The following is a 21,060-nucleotide window of genomic DNA, read 5'->3' as shown; positions in this document are numbered from 1 at the left end:
GTGTCGAAGACCCCGATCCCGAGTGGAGGATGCTCGACGTTGAATAACATTCAAAGGAGGAAAGGCCTGCGACAGCTCAGACGGGTGCAGTCAGTTTCTAGTCGGCAGTGGAGACAAGAGCTCAAGCGACAGCCCGAGCAACGAAGCGTCCGCTCTCTACTCCTGGTGCGATGTGCTTGAGCGTAACACCGGGCGAAATTGCAATTAGGCAAAAAGAAGACCCGAGCCTGAAGACCTGCTTCCAAAGAGTCGGGGAAAAGGTGAAAAGAAAGAAGAGTCGGACGTCCTTCGAATATCAATTGGTAAATGGTCTTTTGCACAGGGAATGCATATTTAGTTCAGGAAGGCGGGTCCAACAGCTGGTTTTACCAAGAGATATGCGAGAGACCGTGCTACGCTTAGGACTTGACGCCATTATGGCCGGACACCAGGGTGTTCAAAAAACGGTGTCTAGGATCACCGAGGAGTTCTTTTGGCCGGGTGTTCAGAGTGACGTTAAGCGCTTTGTTCGCTCATGTGACGTGTGCCACCTCTAAATTCCGAAGGGTCCTGTACCTCTGGGCAAGATGCCAGCCATCGAACCACCGTTTAAAAGAGTGGCTATTGGCATTGGATAAAGAATTTGTTCTTCGCACTGATGTACCAGATAGAGCATTAGGAACCGTACTTTTGCAAGAAGAGAGTCAAACAGCTGAAGCTATCTATGACAATGTATCTTTTTGGTGTTGTTGTTTTGTTGTTGCTGTTGTTGGTGTTATGTGATCATACAAGGGAGTGTGTTGTGGACACAAAGATGCCTATTAAGGACTCGGTACGGACAGCGGCAGTGGTGTGTTAGTGTTCTGAAAACGCAATTTAGTGTGCTGTGTTAGTTGTGTGCGTTTGATGTGTGCTGTACATCTGCGGTGTGGTCTGTGCTGGGTCCAGAATCGCCACAGAAGATAGTCGGTTGGCTGGATGGCTTGAAGATGGGTATGACGGGAGCAGTGTTTCATGGAAAACTCTTGAGAGAGGGGGCCCTTGTCACATATATTAAGGAGCCTAAATTAAATTTTAAAGGAAAAAGGTGTAAAGAAGACGGCGCGAATTAACCGAAGAATAAAGAAGAAGAAGCATTCGGTGAGGTGGAGAAGAGAAGAAGACTACGACAAGGCATACGTGGACTAACACCGAGGCTATAAAAGGGCGAGTGAGCGCGAGGCCCGAGGGGGAACAGCAGAGAAGCGGAGGCTCCGGCGTGTCAGGGTCACTTTGGCTGGAAGGGAGCGACGCCGGCTACTGCTCCGGTGAGCTCGCGTTCTACGGCATCGCATCGTGGACTTCCTGCCGTGCCTGAGCCCGTTCCGGGGAGTCAACGGAGGACGCTACCACCTGCTACGGCCAGGGGTGTCTCCAGCGCTGTTGCTACCCATCCGGGTGGTACCCCCAACGCCAACAACACCGGCATCATCTCCACGGGCGCTTGGACCGGGAGCTTGTACGACGCAGCCAGCGACGCCAGCCCGAGCACGTAGAACACCGCTAGCGACGCCAGCCCAAGCACGGCGAACGCCGCCTCGACGCCGCCTACTGGATCCATACAACGCCGTAGCCACACCGAACCAACCCTGAGCACGAACGCCGACCGCTAATAGTAGAACACTAGTAGTAGATGCTAGTAGCAGTGTGCCCGGGTCGTGTGTATTTATAGTCTTTGTGCTTTTTGTTAGTTTTGTTAGTTTTGTGTTCTAGTGTGTGTGCCACGTAGCGTGTATAATGTGCGTTTGTGTGGGTACACCCGTCGCCTAGTCCATTCTTTGGGTCCGAGTATTCTCCGGAGAGATCCGTGACAGGGTTGTTTCGAGATTGGATGTCGCCCTCATCAGCCGATTTTGCTGGTAAATTGCGTGCGTCGACTCCGAATTTCAAGGGTGGATCACAGAAGCCATGCTGAACTGCCATTCGCTTGAAAAAAGTAGGAAGTAGCGCGTCTCGGTGAACACGTCACGGGTCTGAATAGAGTAGCGAGAAAGTTTTAAAACTCTCTTGCTGACGGACAGACGTTAACATTACGGATTGGAGGAACCAGAGAATCCATGTTTTGGTTTAGCACTAAAGCTTCAAATCTCGAAAAGAAATAAAATAAATATGGCCGAGACTGCGTCGCGAATGCGGTTTCTAACCCAAGGCCAGCTTCGCTGGCCGCGAGAGCACTATGCCATCGACGCAACCGACCCCCCCCCCACGTATTAATTACCACTCCCTAATGATGTGCATTGCATGTAGTCGTCTTCATCAACATTCATCTGTGCGCAGTGTATCCAGAACGCACCTCTAACATGCCCTCTTAACTTGCATTAAGCGTCCCTAAAATTCTACAGTTCGCTACCAGTAAGGTCCCGGATCTCCGATTTCGCCGTCCTGAAGCCTGAAGCCTGAACTAGAAGGTCTATAGCCTCGAACAGAAAGAGAAATGAAATGCGACGCGCTCGCATACATGTTTCGCATTCGGATAAGTAAGCTAAATCGGCTTTAATATTTTTGCTGAAAACAATAACTGCGCGGAGTTGCCCTCTGTGTTCAATGGGAATGGGTGCGCATCGCTGTATGCGTTTCTTTGTATCAAGGCATATATCTGCACTGCACAAAGCTGAGCATGTTGAAGGCAATATTGTTCAAAAATACAAACTTACTTTTCCTTACGTACTGACTGTTATAGGGCCGGTCTGAAAATGAAAAGACCATATTTATGTATAGTTATAAGGAAGAAATTTCTCGTTAGTCCACCCAGGCGCTATCATATAGGCTCTAAACCAGAGTTATACAGCTTTGACAGATGACTTTGTCGTCATCATCATCATCAGCCTGATTACGCCCATTGCAATACAAAGGCCTATTCCTTATATCTCCAATCAACATTGTACTATGCTACATCTGCGACCACCTGACCCCTGCAAATTTATATAACATGAAAAAGAAGCACAGCGCTTTCCTTTGACTATACAACTCGCGAGGACTCTGTAGAATCTGTGTAGCTTTAAATTTGGGTGTGATTATTCATCATTAACTCTGCTGGCGCGCTCATGTGCACGAGGTCTTCTCTACAGCGTATCGAAAACTGTGTTATGTGAGAAAAAAATGCGGCATGGACCAAGCAATTTGAAGCTAATTGCGTACAATACACTTTTTCGCCTATTTTTTCAGCATGCCTCCTCCTTGTGTAGCCCTCACCAAGTGTACTTAGGAGACAAACTCGAAAAAAATCCAGCGAACCGCAGCGCGTTTCGTTTGCTCCAGTTCGCGGAGAACCGATTCCGTATCAGACAAGCTCAAATGTTGCGAACTGGAACCGGGAGACACAAGACGAGAATAACAACGTCTAAAATTGTTTTTTCTTCAGATAGGTAGGAATCAAATAAAAATCAACAAATAAACTTATATTCTATTTCCTCTAAAACGCAGCACGCGTTTGGACCACAGTGCTACAACACAGCCTGTTAGTACAGCCCTAAATGGCTTCCTTAACTGTTTCACCACATCTTCTATAAATTTGTGCAATGGCGTTCCATACTGCGCTGCAGCACTACAAAAATGCATAATTTGAACGTTCTTTGAAATTACACTATAGGCAACGAGAAAAGTAAAAATTTCCGTATCTGCATTACAGCATTCCTACCTGCTTTTCTGCTATTCGTTGCTGCTTTTGTGCTGATGCTTTGGCCATGATTTAGAATAGTGCATTGCCGATGCCTAAGATTTTTGTGTATGTTTTTATTTTTGACAATTCCTCTCCTGTCCTGCAACTGAGGGCTACAGTATTCCTAAATAAAGTAAATAAAGAAATTGATGCTGCGGATCTAATGCAGCGGTTACCAGCATTAGAGAAAAGTGAAAGCGTTGATTAATTCCTTAATTCATTCTTAATTCAGCCTTAATTCCTTATTTGCGTCATTTTATTTTCTTTCACACTAAATTATTTACTGAGTACCCATTTCTGGTTTTCAAATTTGGCGCCAGGCGTTGGCTCCGTACACACGTCCGGTTTTTCAAATTTCCAGCCACGTTGGCTCCGCCCACACTTCCTTTTTTCATATTTCGCGCCACACAGTGACCCAGCTCCGCCCACTTTGCGTACATTTTGACTCTAAATAATTAACTAATCATTTTATCAACTTTTTTTTGCGCAGCATCCTCACGTCATCATATTTCGATTAAAGCCACTCGTTTGACGCAATCTCTTCAGAGTTTCTCACAACTGGTGGCGAGATATTTTGATGATACGATTTTGTGACACGGCCCCGCTAATATAGGCTAGTAATGCTTTCGCATTGATGGAGCTTCTTAATCTCATCCGCACACCTAATTTTCTGCCGCCCCCTGCTACGCTTGCCGTCTCTTGGTATGAATGAATGAATGAATGAATGAATCAGCGAATTAATGAATGAATGAATGAATGAGAACTCCATTTTCCACCGAGAAGGAGCCCCAAAAACCGCGGTCCCGGCACGCAGGTCTGGCACGCGGGTAGGGGATGCTCCGCAGACTAAGATTCATTGTTTCCTCACGGCCTCAGCCGCCACGCGTGTGGCTTGCTGCTGAATGGCGGGGTCCACGCTCCGCAGCGAAACTTCCCAGTGTTGATGCTTAAGCCGTCGCTTGGGGAATCGGCGCTGTCCCAAATTATGTGATGAGTGCCCCTTTCATCGCAATTTTAAGACGATAGCCTGTAATGGCTTCTACTCGCGGTGACCGTAAGTCTGTTACATCGCCACCTAAGTCACGAGACCTAGGTCGGTGACCGTACTTCCGTTACATTGCCACCTAGGTCACGTGACCTAGGTCACGTGGTGCCACGCTCTCGTCTGTCGTGAAATGAATTTAGGCGCGGCAAACTCAAGTCAGTGCAATGAGTCGCAAACGGCTTTCGCATTCTAGCAATTGATAGATATCTAAGCGCCTCCAACGATTTTTTAAGAGCGTGAGGTCTTACTCATGATGTTTTGAGATTTCGTGGGGTCTGCTAGAATCCTGAGATCGCAGCGCCATCTGTGGCAGCAACTTGAAAACAGCACATCTCGCACTAAGACTTGTAGCGCTATCTACAATAGCATTGTAGAAACAACCACCTGCCGCGTGTCAATGATGACGTCACGGTTAGATGTGGAATTATGTGAGTATGACGTCAGGGTACGAAATGGCGGCATAGTTTCGGTTTCTTGAATCCAGGATGGCAGCCATTGAAATTGGCTGTGCCCTCCCATTCCATTCTATTAACCCCTCAACAATAAACATCCTATAACGGGTAAAAAACTATTCCGTTACAGGACCTCTGTACATTCATACATTCGTTCCGCTATATAATTTTATTTTATTTCAACATACTGTCAACCCCAACCAGGGTTTTACAGGGGTGGGCGGATGTCAAAAAATACCCAACTTCCAGATCAAACAATTATAGAGCAGTAAGCAGTTGTGCAATGAAAAGGATGGGTCTACTTTAATCAAGACAAGAACAAACAAAACTCCGAAGACAAGGGGTACCCATCCGGGGACAGTTGTGTATTGAATTTGCTAGACAAATAAAACCCTATAGGTTATGGTATAGAAATAAAACCAGAATTAAATAATAGGTAAACACTGTATACATGCAATCACTAATTGAAGCGTTACCTTATCGCACCGCAAGCCGATTTCTAGGCCCACCTTGACCCGCCAAACAAAGCAAATTTCGTTTGGGACATATCTTTAGGTGTTGTAACTCGACAAGCGGTAGACGTGCATCGTAATTTCTTTGATGGCGCTAGGCGTCGATCGCTCCGCTAGGCGGCGTGCGTGCACGCGTAGCCGAGTATGGTGGCAATCCATCCCATTTCAATGGGTATTACATTCCGTTTCTCGAGACGAGCCGCGCGTTCTTCGCTTTCTTCGTCTAGTAAACCAAACAGCTAACGCTCGCTACTTGATCATCTTCCAGACGGTGGCGGCCTTTATTTTTTATATATTTAGAGTCGTTTTCATCCCTGGTCTGAGTCAGGTTGACCCAGACTGGGCAGATTTAGTTTACAGCTTGTAACCGCCTCCAAATGCACGCCTTATTATTAGATAGAGACCGATCTTGGGGTGGAAATATCCTTCTATGTAATTTATAGTGTTCGGTACGTTCGTGGCAAGTAATGGTGCAATCTTTCACTTCCTTGCATCCGGGCTGTTTACGGTCCCTCGGTAGTAGAGATCTCGAGCGAGCGCGTGTGCAGCCTCGTTGCCAAAAACAGATTCGTGCGCAGGTATCCACATGATGGATATTTTTCGATCAATTAGGTTTGTTGAAAGGATGCGTTTGGCTTCCTCCGAAATTCTCTTGGAATTCATTTCGTTACCCAACGCCAACGTTAAAGGGACACTGAGGAGATATTGAAGTTGGCTTGTATCGATAGAATACCAGCTCCTGATCACAAAAACGCCGCTCTTACTGAAAACAAAGTTCTTGTAAGGTAGAAAATAGCAAGAACCAAGATACAGGTATCGCCACCACAGGCAAAGCTCGCAAGTACAAGCGTGGTGACGCCATAGGACCAGAGAGGCTACCTTGGAGGAATTTTCCATCCTACATTGACCTCGAATCTCTGAGGCTGACAAAGGTAGGTTGCGCAGATCAATATAGAAGTAAGTTTTGTTTTAAAACCAATAGTGCACTTTTATCACACAAGGAAGGCAGGCAAAAGACAACCTGAATATTGGAAGCAAAGAAAACCGATGCTTGGCGGCGCCACAGGCGGCCAGGAGAGTTTCGATTTGTTATGGCGCTTCGCGTCTCTGAGCTTTGCGTGCCCTGTGGTTTTCGTTTTGACGCGCCTCGATTTACAAGCGCCGAACAGCAGAGGAACTCCAAGTGCCGCTTCAAGTGCTAGTTAACCTTAGAAGGAGCCTGTTAAGGCTTGTCAGATGATCGTCACGGTCGATGAAAAGCTATGATGGCACGATGGTCGGTGATCGTACAAGGCAGCACTTGTGTATTCGCACGCTTGCCCGGCGAAACATTCCCGGCTGTGCCAGTCAACTTCAAACTACTTAACGGAAATCGTGTATTAGGGACGGGAGACAAGGTACAAGGCAGTTCTGAAAAATTGGTGTTGGCCTAGCTCTGTTAGGCCAAGACATACCTAGCGAAAGCGCGGAGATTTCTGCATCAGAACAGTGCATTCACTAGATGCGCCTTTATTGATGGCTGCAGCTTGATACGTCGTGGTGGAGTGGCAGCGCCTCCGCCTCAAACGCCGAAGGCCCTGGTTCGATTCCGAACCTCGGCACAGGATATCTTTTCTTTTATTCAATGAGTGGGCGGGGGTTTCGGTGGCTCCCATGGATGTCGCTATCGCCGCCGAATACGTTGGTTAGCAGTTAAGCGCAGGCTCTGTTAAGGCGCGTTTATGCTCCGGCGAGGCGCGCGCGCGCCCTGCACGGCGAAGTCACGCCGACGCGTTCGGCGGCTTCGGCGCACTCTGACCGCACTGGCGGGGAGATTGGGGCATGTCTCTATTTAGCGCCGAGTGCGCCAGCCGCCGCCGGCCCGGCCAGGCTGATTTGGCTCCGCGGTGAGGTGCGCGTTGTATTCAATAGCTGTGGCAGTTGGGCGGAGCTGTTCTTTTCGAGCTCGGCTAATTTAATCCATTTACAGTACATATCTGAAGGTACAGGCAAGTGGGAGAGAGAGCCAGATCCAGTGGACCCGTTGGATCTAGCGGAAGCCTTTGAAGCGTCGTGCGCCGGCTTTAGTTTCAAGCCGCCGACTTTAAACGCGACCGCCCTTGAGCACCCATTTGTTTTTTGTGGCAAAAAATAAATAGATACCTTGGCCCTTGCAACCGTGGGAGACCTCGAAGCCGCCTGCTGCGCCGTGCAACCGCGCCGTTCAAGGAATCACAATCCGTTGGCCCCAAAGCCCCGGCCAGTCTCCGATGGGCGCAAGGCGCCGACCTTGTCCTGGCCCCTTGCGACTCCCCGCAGTGGGTTTATAATATTTAGTTTGCAACGGCTGCTCTCTGAGGAAGGGGGAAACCACCCGCCGTCGCTAACCTAACCGTGCTCCCTCAAAAACATTGCACGCTCTGTGGGGCTGAGGTCGCTGAAATGCAGGCCGGAATTTTTGCGAAAACTACGTCGTCGGGTTCGGGAACGGGATCCATCGTAACGCTGGCAAGACGTCGTTGCAAACGTAAACGAAGCGACGGTAGCGACCCCCGATCCCCGCCTTCAACGTGCGGCGGCGGTAGCTTTCATTTCGGCAGCTGCTAGACCTCACCGCTAGCCACCAGAAATCACGGAGTCTTCGTTTACGTCAGGTTTCACGTCACTCCGTTCTGTGGCGTCATAAGAGTTCTCCGTGTCGTCATAAGAGTTCTCGAGTTTGAATCGAAGTGGCGGGAAAAAAATTTTCAACTTCGAATCCAAATTTTTTTGAAATAAATGCATCTTTCGCTCCCGGACAAGCGGCAACAAAGCCATGAAATGCCGAACTATCAGATATTGATAACAAAAAAATTTTGATAGGGTTCTCCTCAGTGTCCCTTTAATGATAACGCCAACGGTTATCATGCCTTTGCATCACTTGCCCTGCCCAAGCCAGTTCCTTTTTATTTCAGCTAGGTTATTAACCAGCGTTTGTTCCCTGACCAACCAGTATCCTCTTTCTCTCTCCTACCGTTAAACAGAGTATTTTACTTTCAATAGCTGCCTGCATTGTTCTCAGTTAAATTGAACCCTTTCGTCAGCCTCCACGTTTCTGCCACGTAGGTGAGTACCGGTAAGATACAGCTGTTATACACTATTCTCTGGAGGGATATTGGTGAACCGCCAATTATGATCCGAGAGAATCTGAGAAATGTAAGAAAAATTCTTTGTTGTCAGGGTTCGAATGCACAGTTCTTCGACGATCTCTGCTGCTAAAAGAGACAAGAGACGTGATCGCATCAAGCGGTTATATTTAAGGCGAAAGCATTTCTTAATTGTCTCATGAGTGGCGTGCACGGAAGTTGTAGACGCATGTTCTGGAGGGAAATTTGTCTGGAAGTTGTCCGCACGAACTGTCGATCAAGAGTTGAGAAACAGCATGTATGTAATGAAATAAAAAGACAAGTTTAAAAACAAAAATAATAAAAAAGAGAAAAATAATAAAAGCAAAAAGAAAAGAATTAAAAAATAAAAAACACGAGAAGTAACAAAAAAAACAGAAATGAAAAAACACAGAAGTAAAATATATACAAAAAAGTAAAACTAGGGAGAAAGAGAGGAAAGAAAAATTTCCGTTCTTAAGCAGACTTCAGTGCAATCCTGTAATTGTTTTTCGGCTGTGAAGAGGCATGTATCGTCACAGGGTTTCCCTCAACAGCTGAATGAGCCGCAGTGGTTTCGATGCAACGAACCCTGTTCCTGAAACTGCGAACGGTTACTATAGAATAATGATAATCTGGCGGCGCGCAACAAGCCCGTGGGCTCCGGACGACGCTCGTCGATCTTGGTCACCGTCGCCAATGGGATAGCGCTAACAGAGGCCACGGGCCGTATTCCGTGCTTGTGTGATAATTAAGAGCGTCATAATCTGCTGCAGCGACCACACCTGATTGGTCGAAACGCCGGAAGCGGATGTCGGTTCGGGTGCGACTGTGAGCGGCGGCAGGATGTCACTGCATAGCGGTTGCCGCAGGGAAACGCCCAGGGGCGCTATCGCCCTTTGTCGAGGGGTGGAACGCGACCAATGCGATGGAAAAATATTCGACCACAAGTTTAGTTGCGCATCGGATTCCACTTTAAACGGGCAATATAAAAGCTGCTTTATTTACCCAATAGACTGCAGCAAATAGAAACAATAGTTCAGATACTCTTTTCTGCATCGTAAAGGACGGAGGCATACTTAAAAGAAGAAACTACGCATATACGCAAATACGCATTCTTTTTATGTGACACCAGGCCGCCGCTACAGCCGCCGATGGCCGTTGGTAAATAAAAGACAACTAGTTTGTAGTCACAACGTGCCGTTTTCCATTTATATTGAGGGTAAAAGGGAACGGAGAGTAAAATTTGTGGCGTGCACTCGCTCGCTGCACAATGCGCGCTTACGCGTGTGGTGCCGAATCAAGATGCTGTGATGACTCGCCGTCTGCAACATCGCTGAACGTAATTTAAGTTGGCGCTGAGTTCAAACTGCTGTGCAGACAGTAATTTACGTTTTTCATTCCTTTTATGCAGGCACTGCAAGAACCGCGAGATGCCGCTGTAAGGTTTTCAATGTTTCTGCAGCAAATAGATAAAAATGATGTGCTAAAAAATCTTCTTGGTGTGTTTCTCTTCGTGGATGTATTGGGAGACTTCGCAGATGAAGTTTTCATAGGTTGGAGATGGTACGGAATGCACGCATGCCCACATTGACGCCTGAAAATAACGTTCCAGCTAACTCGCGAGCTCAAGGCACAGCCACACCACTGCGGCTATCGGGAACCGTAAGGGGCGCCGAAAAATCACCTCTGGCATGTCCAACGCGTCGAAGTAGTAGCACGTGGCTGGCGACTGATCATGCGTTCACATGACTAGTTTCACGCTGCCAGCCATTACAGGATCATGAAGAAGTACGCTTCAACAGCTAATAAAGAGTTCTATAAGAGAATGTGCACGTTTGCGCGCAGTAAACGCGAGAATTTTGTGGGTCATTATGGCTTATGTTGCATCATTCAACATACACAGCAGAAATAACTGCGGTGATATATTGGCACCTTCCGGTTTGAATGAAGAGAACAATTTCCGGCGAGAACAACAAACCGGCGCTCGTTAGGTCTAGGAGCTTCTGAAACGTACAACTAAATAAAAACAGGCCAAATTTATGGTACATCCTATTTCATACAGTCAAGATGAGACGAATCGCAAGCCCTGTACAGAGATTATAGCCCGTCCACGTGCCGAAAAACGCTGTCACACCGGCGAGTTCACTTCGAAGCAAGAGGCTCCCGTTGAGAGCGCGCTGCCATGTTGGCCGTCCTTGAGCATAGCTAAAGTGGCATAGCGTACGCTAAGTGGCGGACGTCACCGTCCGGTTTCTTGGATTCTTTTCGCGGCATAAGAACCACCACATCCCCTTCCGGCCTTTCGGCCAATCAGGTGTGGGCGCTGCGGCAGATTGATTCTTCCACCTTATTGACGCTTTTTATTATGACACCAACTCGGAATACTAACCGGTGCCTCACAACAAGCTTCTTCCAGATGCTAATCCCCGAACCAACGCCGCAAAAAGCTTATCCACAGACCTCCGGAGGAAAGGTCGCTGGCGTCAGGACACTCATTTCTCGATTACGAACGCCACGCGAAGAAACTTTTTTTCTAAGAAACGGCGCTTCTGCAGAAAGAATGGGTCGGTTTCTCGACGAAATAGGCCGCAGCGTACTTTGGCGCACAACAGCCACGAATCAGCGTGCAGGCATTTGTGGTTAGCAATTCGCTTGATGACTACGACAACGCAGCGGATGGCCGCATTCTTCTGCTGCTTCTTGAGAAGAGAATGGCTGCGAAGGCCATACAAGAAAAAAACCACGTCAATATAAATATCTCGACTTGTCATGGACTCTGAAGGAACTCCTATTCGAAACTCAAATATTTCGAGGAGTCCTCAGCCACGTGCTCACACTGTGTCAAGATACTGCGTGCGCAGCGGTTCCATGGGGTGTCCGCACCCATCGGGCCGGGAGATCGCCGGTCTCCGTCCATGCACGGCGACACGGCACGCCAGCGGCGACGTAAGGCTCACGAACATGTGTGTGGTTGGAGAGGTGATAGTGCGCGTCGGTGGCGTTGACACGTCAGGGGCGAGTCTTCACATGCGCCCAGCTGTGGTGTGGAACGCTCTGGCGCTGTGCAGTGACACGGTCGCTTGATGCAAAGCGCAAACCTCACTTTGCGCGGCAGTGTGGTCGCGTTGTACTCCGAGCCAGCTCATAAGAGGCAATTTTGACGCCCACCACTTACAGCGAGCCATGGCCCGCAACGACCAGCGTTGTTACGACCTGCACGACGCAGCTTCATAGCTGGAACTCCCATCCCTAAACACCGCGGCCACGCGGTGCGCAGAAGTGCGGGAGAGGCAGCCCGGACAAGAGAACAAGCTGCTGGATCTGCGCGAAAACCGAGGGGGCGCGCCGGACAGACGGGCGAGGGGACTGGAAGTTTTACAATCGGCTGGATGCTGCAGCACGGCGAAACGCGGACAATAAAGAGCTTTAGTTTCACGTACGTAGAGGCTTCACGTACGTAGAGTTCTTACGGGTGACCAGTGCGCATGCGCCGAACGCAAAGGGTATGCGCGAGTCTCGAGTACGTACGTGAGATTCGGGTTTTTGCGTTGCGGTCTGGCGTTGCTTGCGTACGTAGCGTAGACAAACATGGCGGCGCCCTGCCCGCCGCTTCACAGCGATAACAGCTTCGTCGCTAATCCCTCGACGTGATTTCGTGTTCTAAACTGTTGTATTCGCCATCGATTTCACCATTCTTACCCTCGCATAAAGTTTCAAGCGACAAATAGCTTTTGTTTTTCAGATATAGGGGCGATTTCCCAGCTGTTAAGCCTAACGAAGCAGTGCTCCGACGCAGTTCGATTGGCTTCGCTTTGACTCGTCTTGTCTTAGCCTGGCTACAGCAGTGTCTTCATTTGTCAGTAGATGGCTCTAGGGAGAACGCGCGACGTCTGTTTCGTACGTGAAACTAAAAGGGTTTGAAACGACCGGAGCGTATGCTACGTAGACGTCTGATATTTGCGTACGTGAACTCTGTACGTACGTGAAACTAAATCTCTCTAATCTCTACCGCCATGAGAGGGCTTCCTTATAAAACAAGATGGAGGAAGGAAGAAGCTCCCGGAGGCACCGAAGCACCCTGCGGTGCATAACAGAACTGCAGGCCAACCTTTAGCCCCTAGCGGCTCTTCCCATCTCGAGCGGCCTCTTCTAGTATTTGCAACGTGCTTGAAAGACGTAGTGCTGGAAACGGAACCAGTCATTAACGAAGTAGAACATATCCGGAATCACTTTAGTCGCCCCGATGCAGTCATTCTCTTCGCGGATGTTCTAGTGGCGCCGACAGACGATGTATCAATGCGCAGAGCGAAACGCCAAATACGTCAGTTCAGGACCACACGTGATAGCAAAGATATGGAAGAAGACAGCGCATACAATGCTGAATAATAAATGGCTAAATACTGCACGCATCTCCCGCCGAGTTCAGCGATTTACAGAGAATGGCTCAAACAGTGCGTAATTATAATTCTGTTGCCAGGAGCCGGTATTCTTTATTGGGAGACGAAGAAAGAGACAAGCATAAAGCGCTGTTCATATTGTTTCTAACCAGAAAGAACAAGAATAAACATGATGGAGAAAAAAAAATGATGGGGAGCATTTTTACCATCAGCGCACATTTCAACCGCGTGTTTGTGACATTGGAGTGAGTGAGTGAAAACTTTTATTGATACAGTCAAGAGATTCGCGGATTTGAAAGCTCCGTCGTCTTCGTTCTTGGCGCAGGCGATCGGAGTCTTCTCTTCAGCATGGGTGGGCCCTATTCCAGGGCTCCACTGAGCCGTGTTGAATCACCCGCGTGCCTCACTAAGGCCCGTTGGGCCGTGAGCTCGCTGCTGGTGAGACGGCTCTCCCATTGCTCCGCACTCGGGTGTTTGTGTTTGTGGAATGCTTTGTTGCGCTCGCACTCCCAAGTAATGTGATAAAATGTGGGTGTGGCTCCGCACCGCGGGCAGGTGGCCCTGTATTGTGATGGGAACATTTTGTTGAGTGTGTGTAGGTTGGAGAGGGTGTTTGTCTGTAGTCTACGCCAGATGGTGGTCTCCTACTTTGTCAGAGCTTTGTGTGGTGGTGGATATTTGATTCTGATCCCCCTGTGTAAGTTTAAAAGTTCTGCGTATCCCCCTTCGCAGGCTTGCAGATGGAACTCCGGGGAGTTAGTCTGTCCTGCTCGGATTGCTTCGCCTCGAGCTAGGCTGTCTGCCCTTTCGTTTCCCTCTACCCGCGCGTGTCCTGGGATCCAAATCAGATTGTGTCTGGGTTTGTTTAACTCGGTAGGGGCTACCCCGCTGAGTATCCTGAGGGCCGTTTTGCTAATTCTGCCCTTCGTGTAGTTTTTGCACGTTTCTTTAGAATCTGTTAGAATATTTAGGAGGCGGCCGGTCCTATAGCCTTCTGCTGCTTCCAGCGCGACGGCAATTTCCTCGGCCTCCGCTGCGCCAGCGACTTTCGCCGTGGCGCTCGTCACTAGGTGTCTTTCGTTGTCTACTACCACCATTGCGGCTGGATGTTCTGCTCCGCATGGATAGACGGCAGCGTCTGTGTAGACAGTGTTGTTTTTTGGCATAGGCCCTATGTTAAAGGATTTTCTGAGGTGGTCCGGAACCTCCGCGTATCTATCGACTAGTCCGCGCGTGTCCCGACCCAGCCTTTTCAGGAGCGCCCGTCCTGCGGGGGTGCCTCCGAGTCTGATTGTCTGTGCACCCAGCAGCGCTTCCGCGAGTTCGCTGAAGGTATTGCTGACGCCCAACTGCAGGAGTTTCTCGTTGGACGTGTTTCTGGGTAGGTGGAGGGCTGTTTTGTAAGCCTTTCTGAGGATGGTGTCGGCTTGCTCTCTTTCCGTCTTGGTGGTTGCGTGGTACGGCAGGGTGTACGTGACTCGGCTGACGATGAGGCTGTTGACGAGTTTGAGGGTGTCTTCCTCTCTCATTCCGTGTCTTTTCTGGGAGACTCGGTTGATCATGCGGCCCACCTGTTCCGCTGCCTTGCTTAGCAGGCTGATGGTGTGGCTGCACTTGCGGCTGCTTTGCAGCCACATTCCCAAAATTCTAATCATGTTCTTCTCGGGGATGTGTTGTCCCTCGATGGTGACTTCTAGTGTTGCCTGGGTGGGATGTTTACCAATTCTGAGGAGTTCTGATTTTTCCGTCGAGCATCGTAGGCCCCGTTCTTTGGTGTAGTTTTCCACGCAGGTGGCAGCCTCTTGCAGCCTCTCTTGCTTTTCACCGAGTGATCCCTGAGTGGTCCAGATTGTGATGTCGTCGGCGTACATAGCGTGCTGGATACCTTGGATCTTCTTTAGTCTGTTTGCTAAGCCAATCATTGCCACGTTGAAGAGGAAGGGCGATATGACGGATCCTTGGGGTGTGAAAGACGTCGCTTCTCAGCTCGCCCAGGCCCACTGTTGCTGTTCTGTTGCTTAGGAAGTCCCTGATGTAGTCGTGGGTTCTCTTCCCGCAGTTGGTATTGTTTATGCCCTCCATGATGGCCTCGTGGCTCACGTTGTCAAATGCCCCTTTTATGTCGAGGGCCATGACCACGTTTTCTCCCGCTTTTGGCATCGTCTCGAGCACTTCCTCCTTGAGTTGGAGTAGCACGTCTTGTGTAGAGAGGTTGGCCCTGAATCCGGGTACAGTTGCTCTTTCTCCAGATAAGATTGAATTCGTCTGGTGATTACTTTCTCGTAGAGTTTTCCCAGGCACGACGTGAGGGATATCGGCCTGAGGTTCTCTATTTGTAGCTTCTTGCCTGGCTTCGGAATCATTACGACGACGGCATGTTTCCATTCCGCCGGAACTCTTCCTTCTTTCCAGAGTGTGTTGAGGTATTTGGTTAGTTGGTCGATTGCATCGTCGCTGAGATTTCGGATCAGAGAGTTCCGGATCTTGTCCGCTCCTGCTGCCGTGTTTTTCGTTGCCGATCTGATCGCTTCTACTACTTCTTCCCTCGTGATGGGTCTGTCCATAGTGGGGTTGTCTTCCCCGCCGTATTCTTCTTTGTAGTTTTCGACCTGATCTCTGCCGTAGCATTTGATCTTGACTTCTTCTAATAGTTGTTCGTCCGTCCCTTGGTACTGGTGGGCTAGCCGCTGTATAGCCTTGCTGCCTTCTGACTTGTTTTTGCACGGATCAAAGAGGGCTTTGAGGATCTGCTACGTCCTAGCTGTGCTGAGGATGCCGCTCAGCGAATTGCTGAATTGCTGCCATCCCTGTCTGGCCAGCTGGTTCGCGTACTCCTCCGTCTGCCTGGTGATGTCCGCAATTTTCTTTTTGAGTTTTCTGTTGAGTTTCTGTCTCTTCCACCGCTTGGTGAGTCCGAGTCTTGCCTCCCATAGCTTGAGGAGCCGCTTGTCCACCTCGGGTGTATGCTCTGTTCTGTCGACTTCTTTAGTGTAAAGGTCCTGGATTTGCCTTAGTTGTTGGCTCCAGTCCTCTGCTGAGCTGATGGTGTTTCCCTCGAGCTGTCTGCAGTGCGCTCTGAAGGCGTCCCAATCTGTCAGCCGGGCCGTGCCAATCTTCCTCCGGACGTTTTCCATCGTGAGGCTGATTCTTAGTATGTGATGGTCGCTGCCAAGGTTCTCGAGCAGGTTCTCCCACTCCGCGTTCTTGGCGCTCCTTACAAAGCTTAGGTCAGGACACGTGTCTGGACTCACGCTATTTACCTGTCTAGTTGGTAGGTTTTCGTCGGTTAGCAGCTCGCAACCCGCGTTTTCTGCCGCCGTGCATATGCCGCGCCCCTTTTTGTTCTCTTTAGGGTAGCCCCACCTTGGACTCTTGGCGTTGAAATCGCCTGCTACCGCTAGGGTGTTTTGTCCCGCCATCTTTTTTGCCTCCGCGAAGAGCCTAATGAAGTCTCCTTTGGTTTGCCTAGGCGGTGACATTGGAAAAAAATTATGAAAGGAAGGAAAATCAATAAACGAAGCCAGTGATAAAATTGTCTTGGTTTATGAAAATCGAAAGATAAATAGTCAGTTGTATTTATCGGATGCTTTCTGTTACACTTTCTACTACCAAAGGTAAGTACTAACTACGGTAAATAAACAGTGCGATCTGCTGCAGTTTACCACAGGAACAGCTTACCCTTCACTGTTAATTGCCCATCGTGGCTTACTTCAAACTGTCGTTAGCTTCGTTCATTTGTACCTACATCTCTTTTTTCCTCTCTAACAAGGAACATCGCTATGTGTTATTTTCTTGCTGGCTTATCACTGCTTTCATTTTAAATATTTTGTTGCTGTTGCATTCATGTTTAGTAATTGTTATTTCAGTTATTGTTTGTTGTTTCGCTGTAACTGATGTTTATCTGCTTTCTGGAGTCGCTTCCATAGGATTGGTTGGGAGTGGATGGATAGAAACAACTTTATTAGGCGAAAAAAAAAAGAAATCTTTGAGGGTGTCCCCTACTGGTCAATGTGTGCACGGACTTGAGCTTCAGATAAAGCCCGATCCTCCAGCCATTTCTGGCCGGCGGGCTGAACGGTCCGTAAAGCAGAATCCCAAAAAGAATGAGTGGGATTGGGGATGCGGGGTACTGCCTGTGGTGAAGGACATTCCCACAGGTAGTGAAAAAAGTGTGGATCTCGGCACGCCACAGGTGTTACAATGAGGAGGAAAAATGGGGTGAAAGCATGAGAGACGGCAAGGTGAGATAAAACAGCTCGTCTGTGATTATCGCCATGTGGCCCTGCATAAGGGCGACAATGAACCGTGAGGTGGTGGCACTATCATGCGGTTACGCTTGTAGAATGAGCTGATTTGATGATATGTAGAAAGGACCGATGTGGTCTCTTGTGCGGTCTTGGGTGCCTATTCGTCCGGGGTCGGCGAGGAGAGTTCTCGGGCCAGCGCATGAACGCGCTCATTACCGGGGATCGAAGCATGCCCAGGGATCCACGACAGAGTAACCGTTCGGTCGAGAGAGGTGGCTGTGGCAAGATTACGGTGTGTGGCCGGCGTCACCATGCTCTTTAGGTAGCGGCGGTATGCGGCCTGGGAAGTGGGCCAGCGCAAGTGCGACGGCGGCTCGTTCCTCCTCGGCAGGCAAATTAGTTCGGATAGTAGCGGCGGCATCCATGCACTGTGCCTCTTCATAGGCTGCGACTGCCGTGAAAAATTTTCTGCCGCGTCGACATAAAGGATATTGGAGCGGTTGCTGTGTTTTGGTGTAATAGCTCGCTTGAACCAGCCGCCTACCCTAATGGAGGCTAGCGCTCGTGTTGCGCGGTAGGGGCTTCTGGTATATCTGATCCTGCGTGTGCAGAGAAATCATGAAAGGTGTAGGACTTTCTGGGTTGGGAATGGGTGGATTGAAGGGGAGCTGTCACGGTAGGCGTTGTCCTGTTTCCGTGTGATTCAGGCGGCCTATTTGGTTGATGCGTTCAATCTCTACTAATTCGATCGCGGTATTGTGGGTACCAGTGGCCAGGAGGCGTTTCGTGCTAACCGTCCGTGGAAGACGTAGGGCGGAAGTGACAGATGTGCGTATTAGGATGTCTGACTGTTGTGTTTGGCGCTAAGTGAGTATGTGGTATGGGAGGTGTTATGTAATGCAGCTAATGATTAGAAACAAGCTCTTAGTAGGCGTTCGTGTTTCCCTAAGGACATGGTTGAGGTGTCCACCGTGAAAGAGAGCCAGATGCGCGTTTTTCTTTTCCTCAAACCCAGCGGAGCGTCTGTACTGCGAATACGGCAGGACCGGGAATAAAATTCGCGGCCGCGTTTCAATGGAAGCAAAACGCAAAGGAGAAACGCAAAGGCACCCGTGTGGTGTTTGACGCCAGTGCGCTTTAAACATCACCAGGTGGTCGAAATCAGTCCGGAGCCCTACACTACAAGACCTCCTTCTATCTCTCTTCCTTCACTTCCACCTTCCTCCCTTCTCTTACGGCGCGGTTCGAGTGTGCGGTGGAGATGAGACAATCACTGCGCCATTTTCTTTCCGCAAAAACCAATTTTATTTTATTTGAGGAAAGCAAAGGTGCATTCCAAGCTCAACTTTGTAGGCAGTCACTGCCAGTCACTTTATTTGTAGGTGAACGCCAACCGCGTATAGAGAAAATGCAAAAGCAGCCCGCGTAACAGCCGCCGCGGTGGCTCAGTTGTTACGGCGCTCGTCTACTGCGCCGGTGTACCCGGGTCCGAACCCGACCGCGGCAGCCGTTTTTCTATGGGGCGAAAAGCAAAAATTGCTGGTGGTTTAGCTTTGATTCACCCTGGGCGAAAGCGAAAAGATGCATCTGCCTGTCTATGTTTTTGTTCGAGCGAGTGGCGGTTTCCATAGGTAGCCATACTGGCACACACACAGTAGTAGGCTAATTTTTTTTGTTTGTTAAACATCTTGTATTCTTCGAAACGACATCAAAGGCGCTCACACAAGACAGTATATATTTAATATAGCTTCGGTGATATTTGGAACTGTATTATTGTTCGTTGTATGCGGAGATATGGAACCAAATCCGGTTTCAAACGACGCGCATACCCTGGAGATAATTTCGGAAAGCCGAATTGAAAAAGAAATTATTTTTTTTGAGGGGGGGGGGAGGAAATGGCGCAATGTGAGACAGGCGTCATTTCCTTTTCTTAAAACGAACTTTCATTTTGCTTCGCTTAGGGCGCGGTGCGGGTATCCACCTAGATACGGAAGACAGGCGTCATTTCATTTCCTCGAAAACAACTTTATTATTATATTTTCCTTCCCTTACGAGCGCGCTTCGGACGTCCAATGTATATTAGACGATATATGTGAGACAGGCGTAATTTGCTTTCCTTAAACCGAATTTTAATTTCATTTTCCTTCCTTTACGGGCACCGCCCGAGTGTCGGTCTCCGTCAGGCGTCGCGTCGATCGCACATAGCTTTCCTCTGAACGCATCAAAGTGCACCGGCGTTATTGCAGAACCCACTTTCATGACCTGCGCATGCGATGCCGGCAGACGCTTTCCCGCTTGAGTGGAGCTCAAGGTCAAAGGCCAATAGCCAAGGTCTAAGGTCAAAGTCGAGACAGATGGTGTAACGGCAGCTGGTGTCGCTGCTGTAGCGACGTCATATGTAGAACCTGACTACCGTGCGCCAGTTATGCTCATGGCTTGACCTCTACCTACATTCAAGGTGAAACTTGCGGCCACCGTGACCTCTAGCTACATTCAAGGTCAAACTTGCGGGCCCTCTGACGGCTCGAAAAGCTGGCGTAGTGAAGCTTCTCGCTTCAAAAGGCATCCATGCACTGTGCGATGTCAGTGCACGATAAAGATCCCCAGGTGGTCGAAATTATTCCGGAGACCTCCAATACGGTACCTCCTACTTCCTTTTTTCTTTCCTTGATCCCTTCCCTTACAGCGCGGTTCGGGTGAGGAAATTACTGCGCAGTTTCCATTCCTCAAAAACCAATTTTCTAATTTTCTACATAACCTTGCGCGTAACGCGTTACGGCAGCCGTTGTGCCCCCTAAATAGCTGATGACGAAGCTATTACAGCATTCACTGTAAAAGAAGCTGTAGCGAATCTGTAGAGCTTTTTCAAGTCGCAAATTTAGGAACAGAGGTTAGAAGTGATGATCAAATGCTAACCGCAATGACGGTTGTGCTTGGCCGACCACAACAATTAATAATGACAACGACTAGCCTTAAAGGTGCACTAAATAGGAATCTGAACTCGTCCTTTTAGCGCGGGAACTCTGTCTACACGTTCCGGGCATTCTTAGAAACACCGAATTGTTGTTCTGTGCGGCCAATTTGCCTAACTTAAATCGGGTTAAATGTCCCCGGCTCCCGCTTTTTTTTTAACTGAACGCGGTAGGTAGGCGGAGTCAACAAACGCGTCAGCCAGCCCCATGGCGGCTTCGCTTTGGCTTTATTTTGTTTTCAGCTTTCTGTAAATAAACGTTCTTTGTCGCAGATAATATAGCCGCAAGTTAGGCCCACGGAGATAAAAATACACGTGGACTCTTCGATTTACGTATCACTCCGCCGATGGCACAGCGGCAAGCCGCCGCGGGACTGGCTGACACGTTGGTTGACACTGCCTACCTACCGCGTTGAGTTCAAAAAATAAATGCGGGAGCCGGGACGTTTAATCCGATTTAACTAGGGCAATCGGCCACACAGGACAATAATTGGAACTTTGTAAGAATGCTGGGAACGTCTAGATAGATTTATCGCGGTAAAAAGACGAGTTCAGAATCCTGTTTAGCGCACGTTTACAGTTTCACTGATTATTTGCGTGAGCAAAATCTGCGGAGACCACTTTTCAGGACACTG

At 49.0% G+C, this 21,060-nt stretch overlaps 1 protein-coding gene across 1 annotated transcript in view; it reads right to left on the bottom strand.

The window, feature by feature from the left end:
- Positions 1-21,060, bottom strand: part of LOC144123026 (uncharacterized) — a 253,091-nt gene that overhangs the window by 130,564 nt on the left and 101,467 nt on the right. Inside the window, exon 9 of the mRNA XM_077655952.1 lies at positions 2,673-2,705. Coding sequence (XP_077512078.1) covers positions 2,673-2,705 — 33 coding nt within the window. The remainder of the gene's footprint in view (positions 1-2,672; positions 2,706-21,060) is intronic.

The sequence above is a fragment of the Amblyomma americanum genome, chromosome 3, assembly GCF_052857255.1.
Source record: "Amblyomma americanum isolate KBUSLIRL-KWMA chromosome 3, ASM5285725v1, whole genome shotgun sequence".
NCBI lineage: Eukaryota > Metazoa > Arthropoda > Arachnida > Ixodida > Ixodidae > Amblyomma > Amblyomma americanum.
The sequence above is the reverse complement of the archived record's forward strand: the minus strand, read 5'-3'. Positions and strand labels throughout refer to the sequence as shown.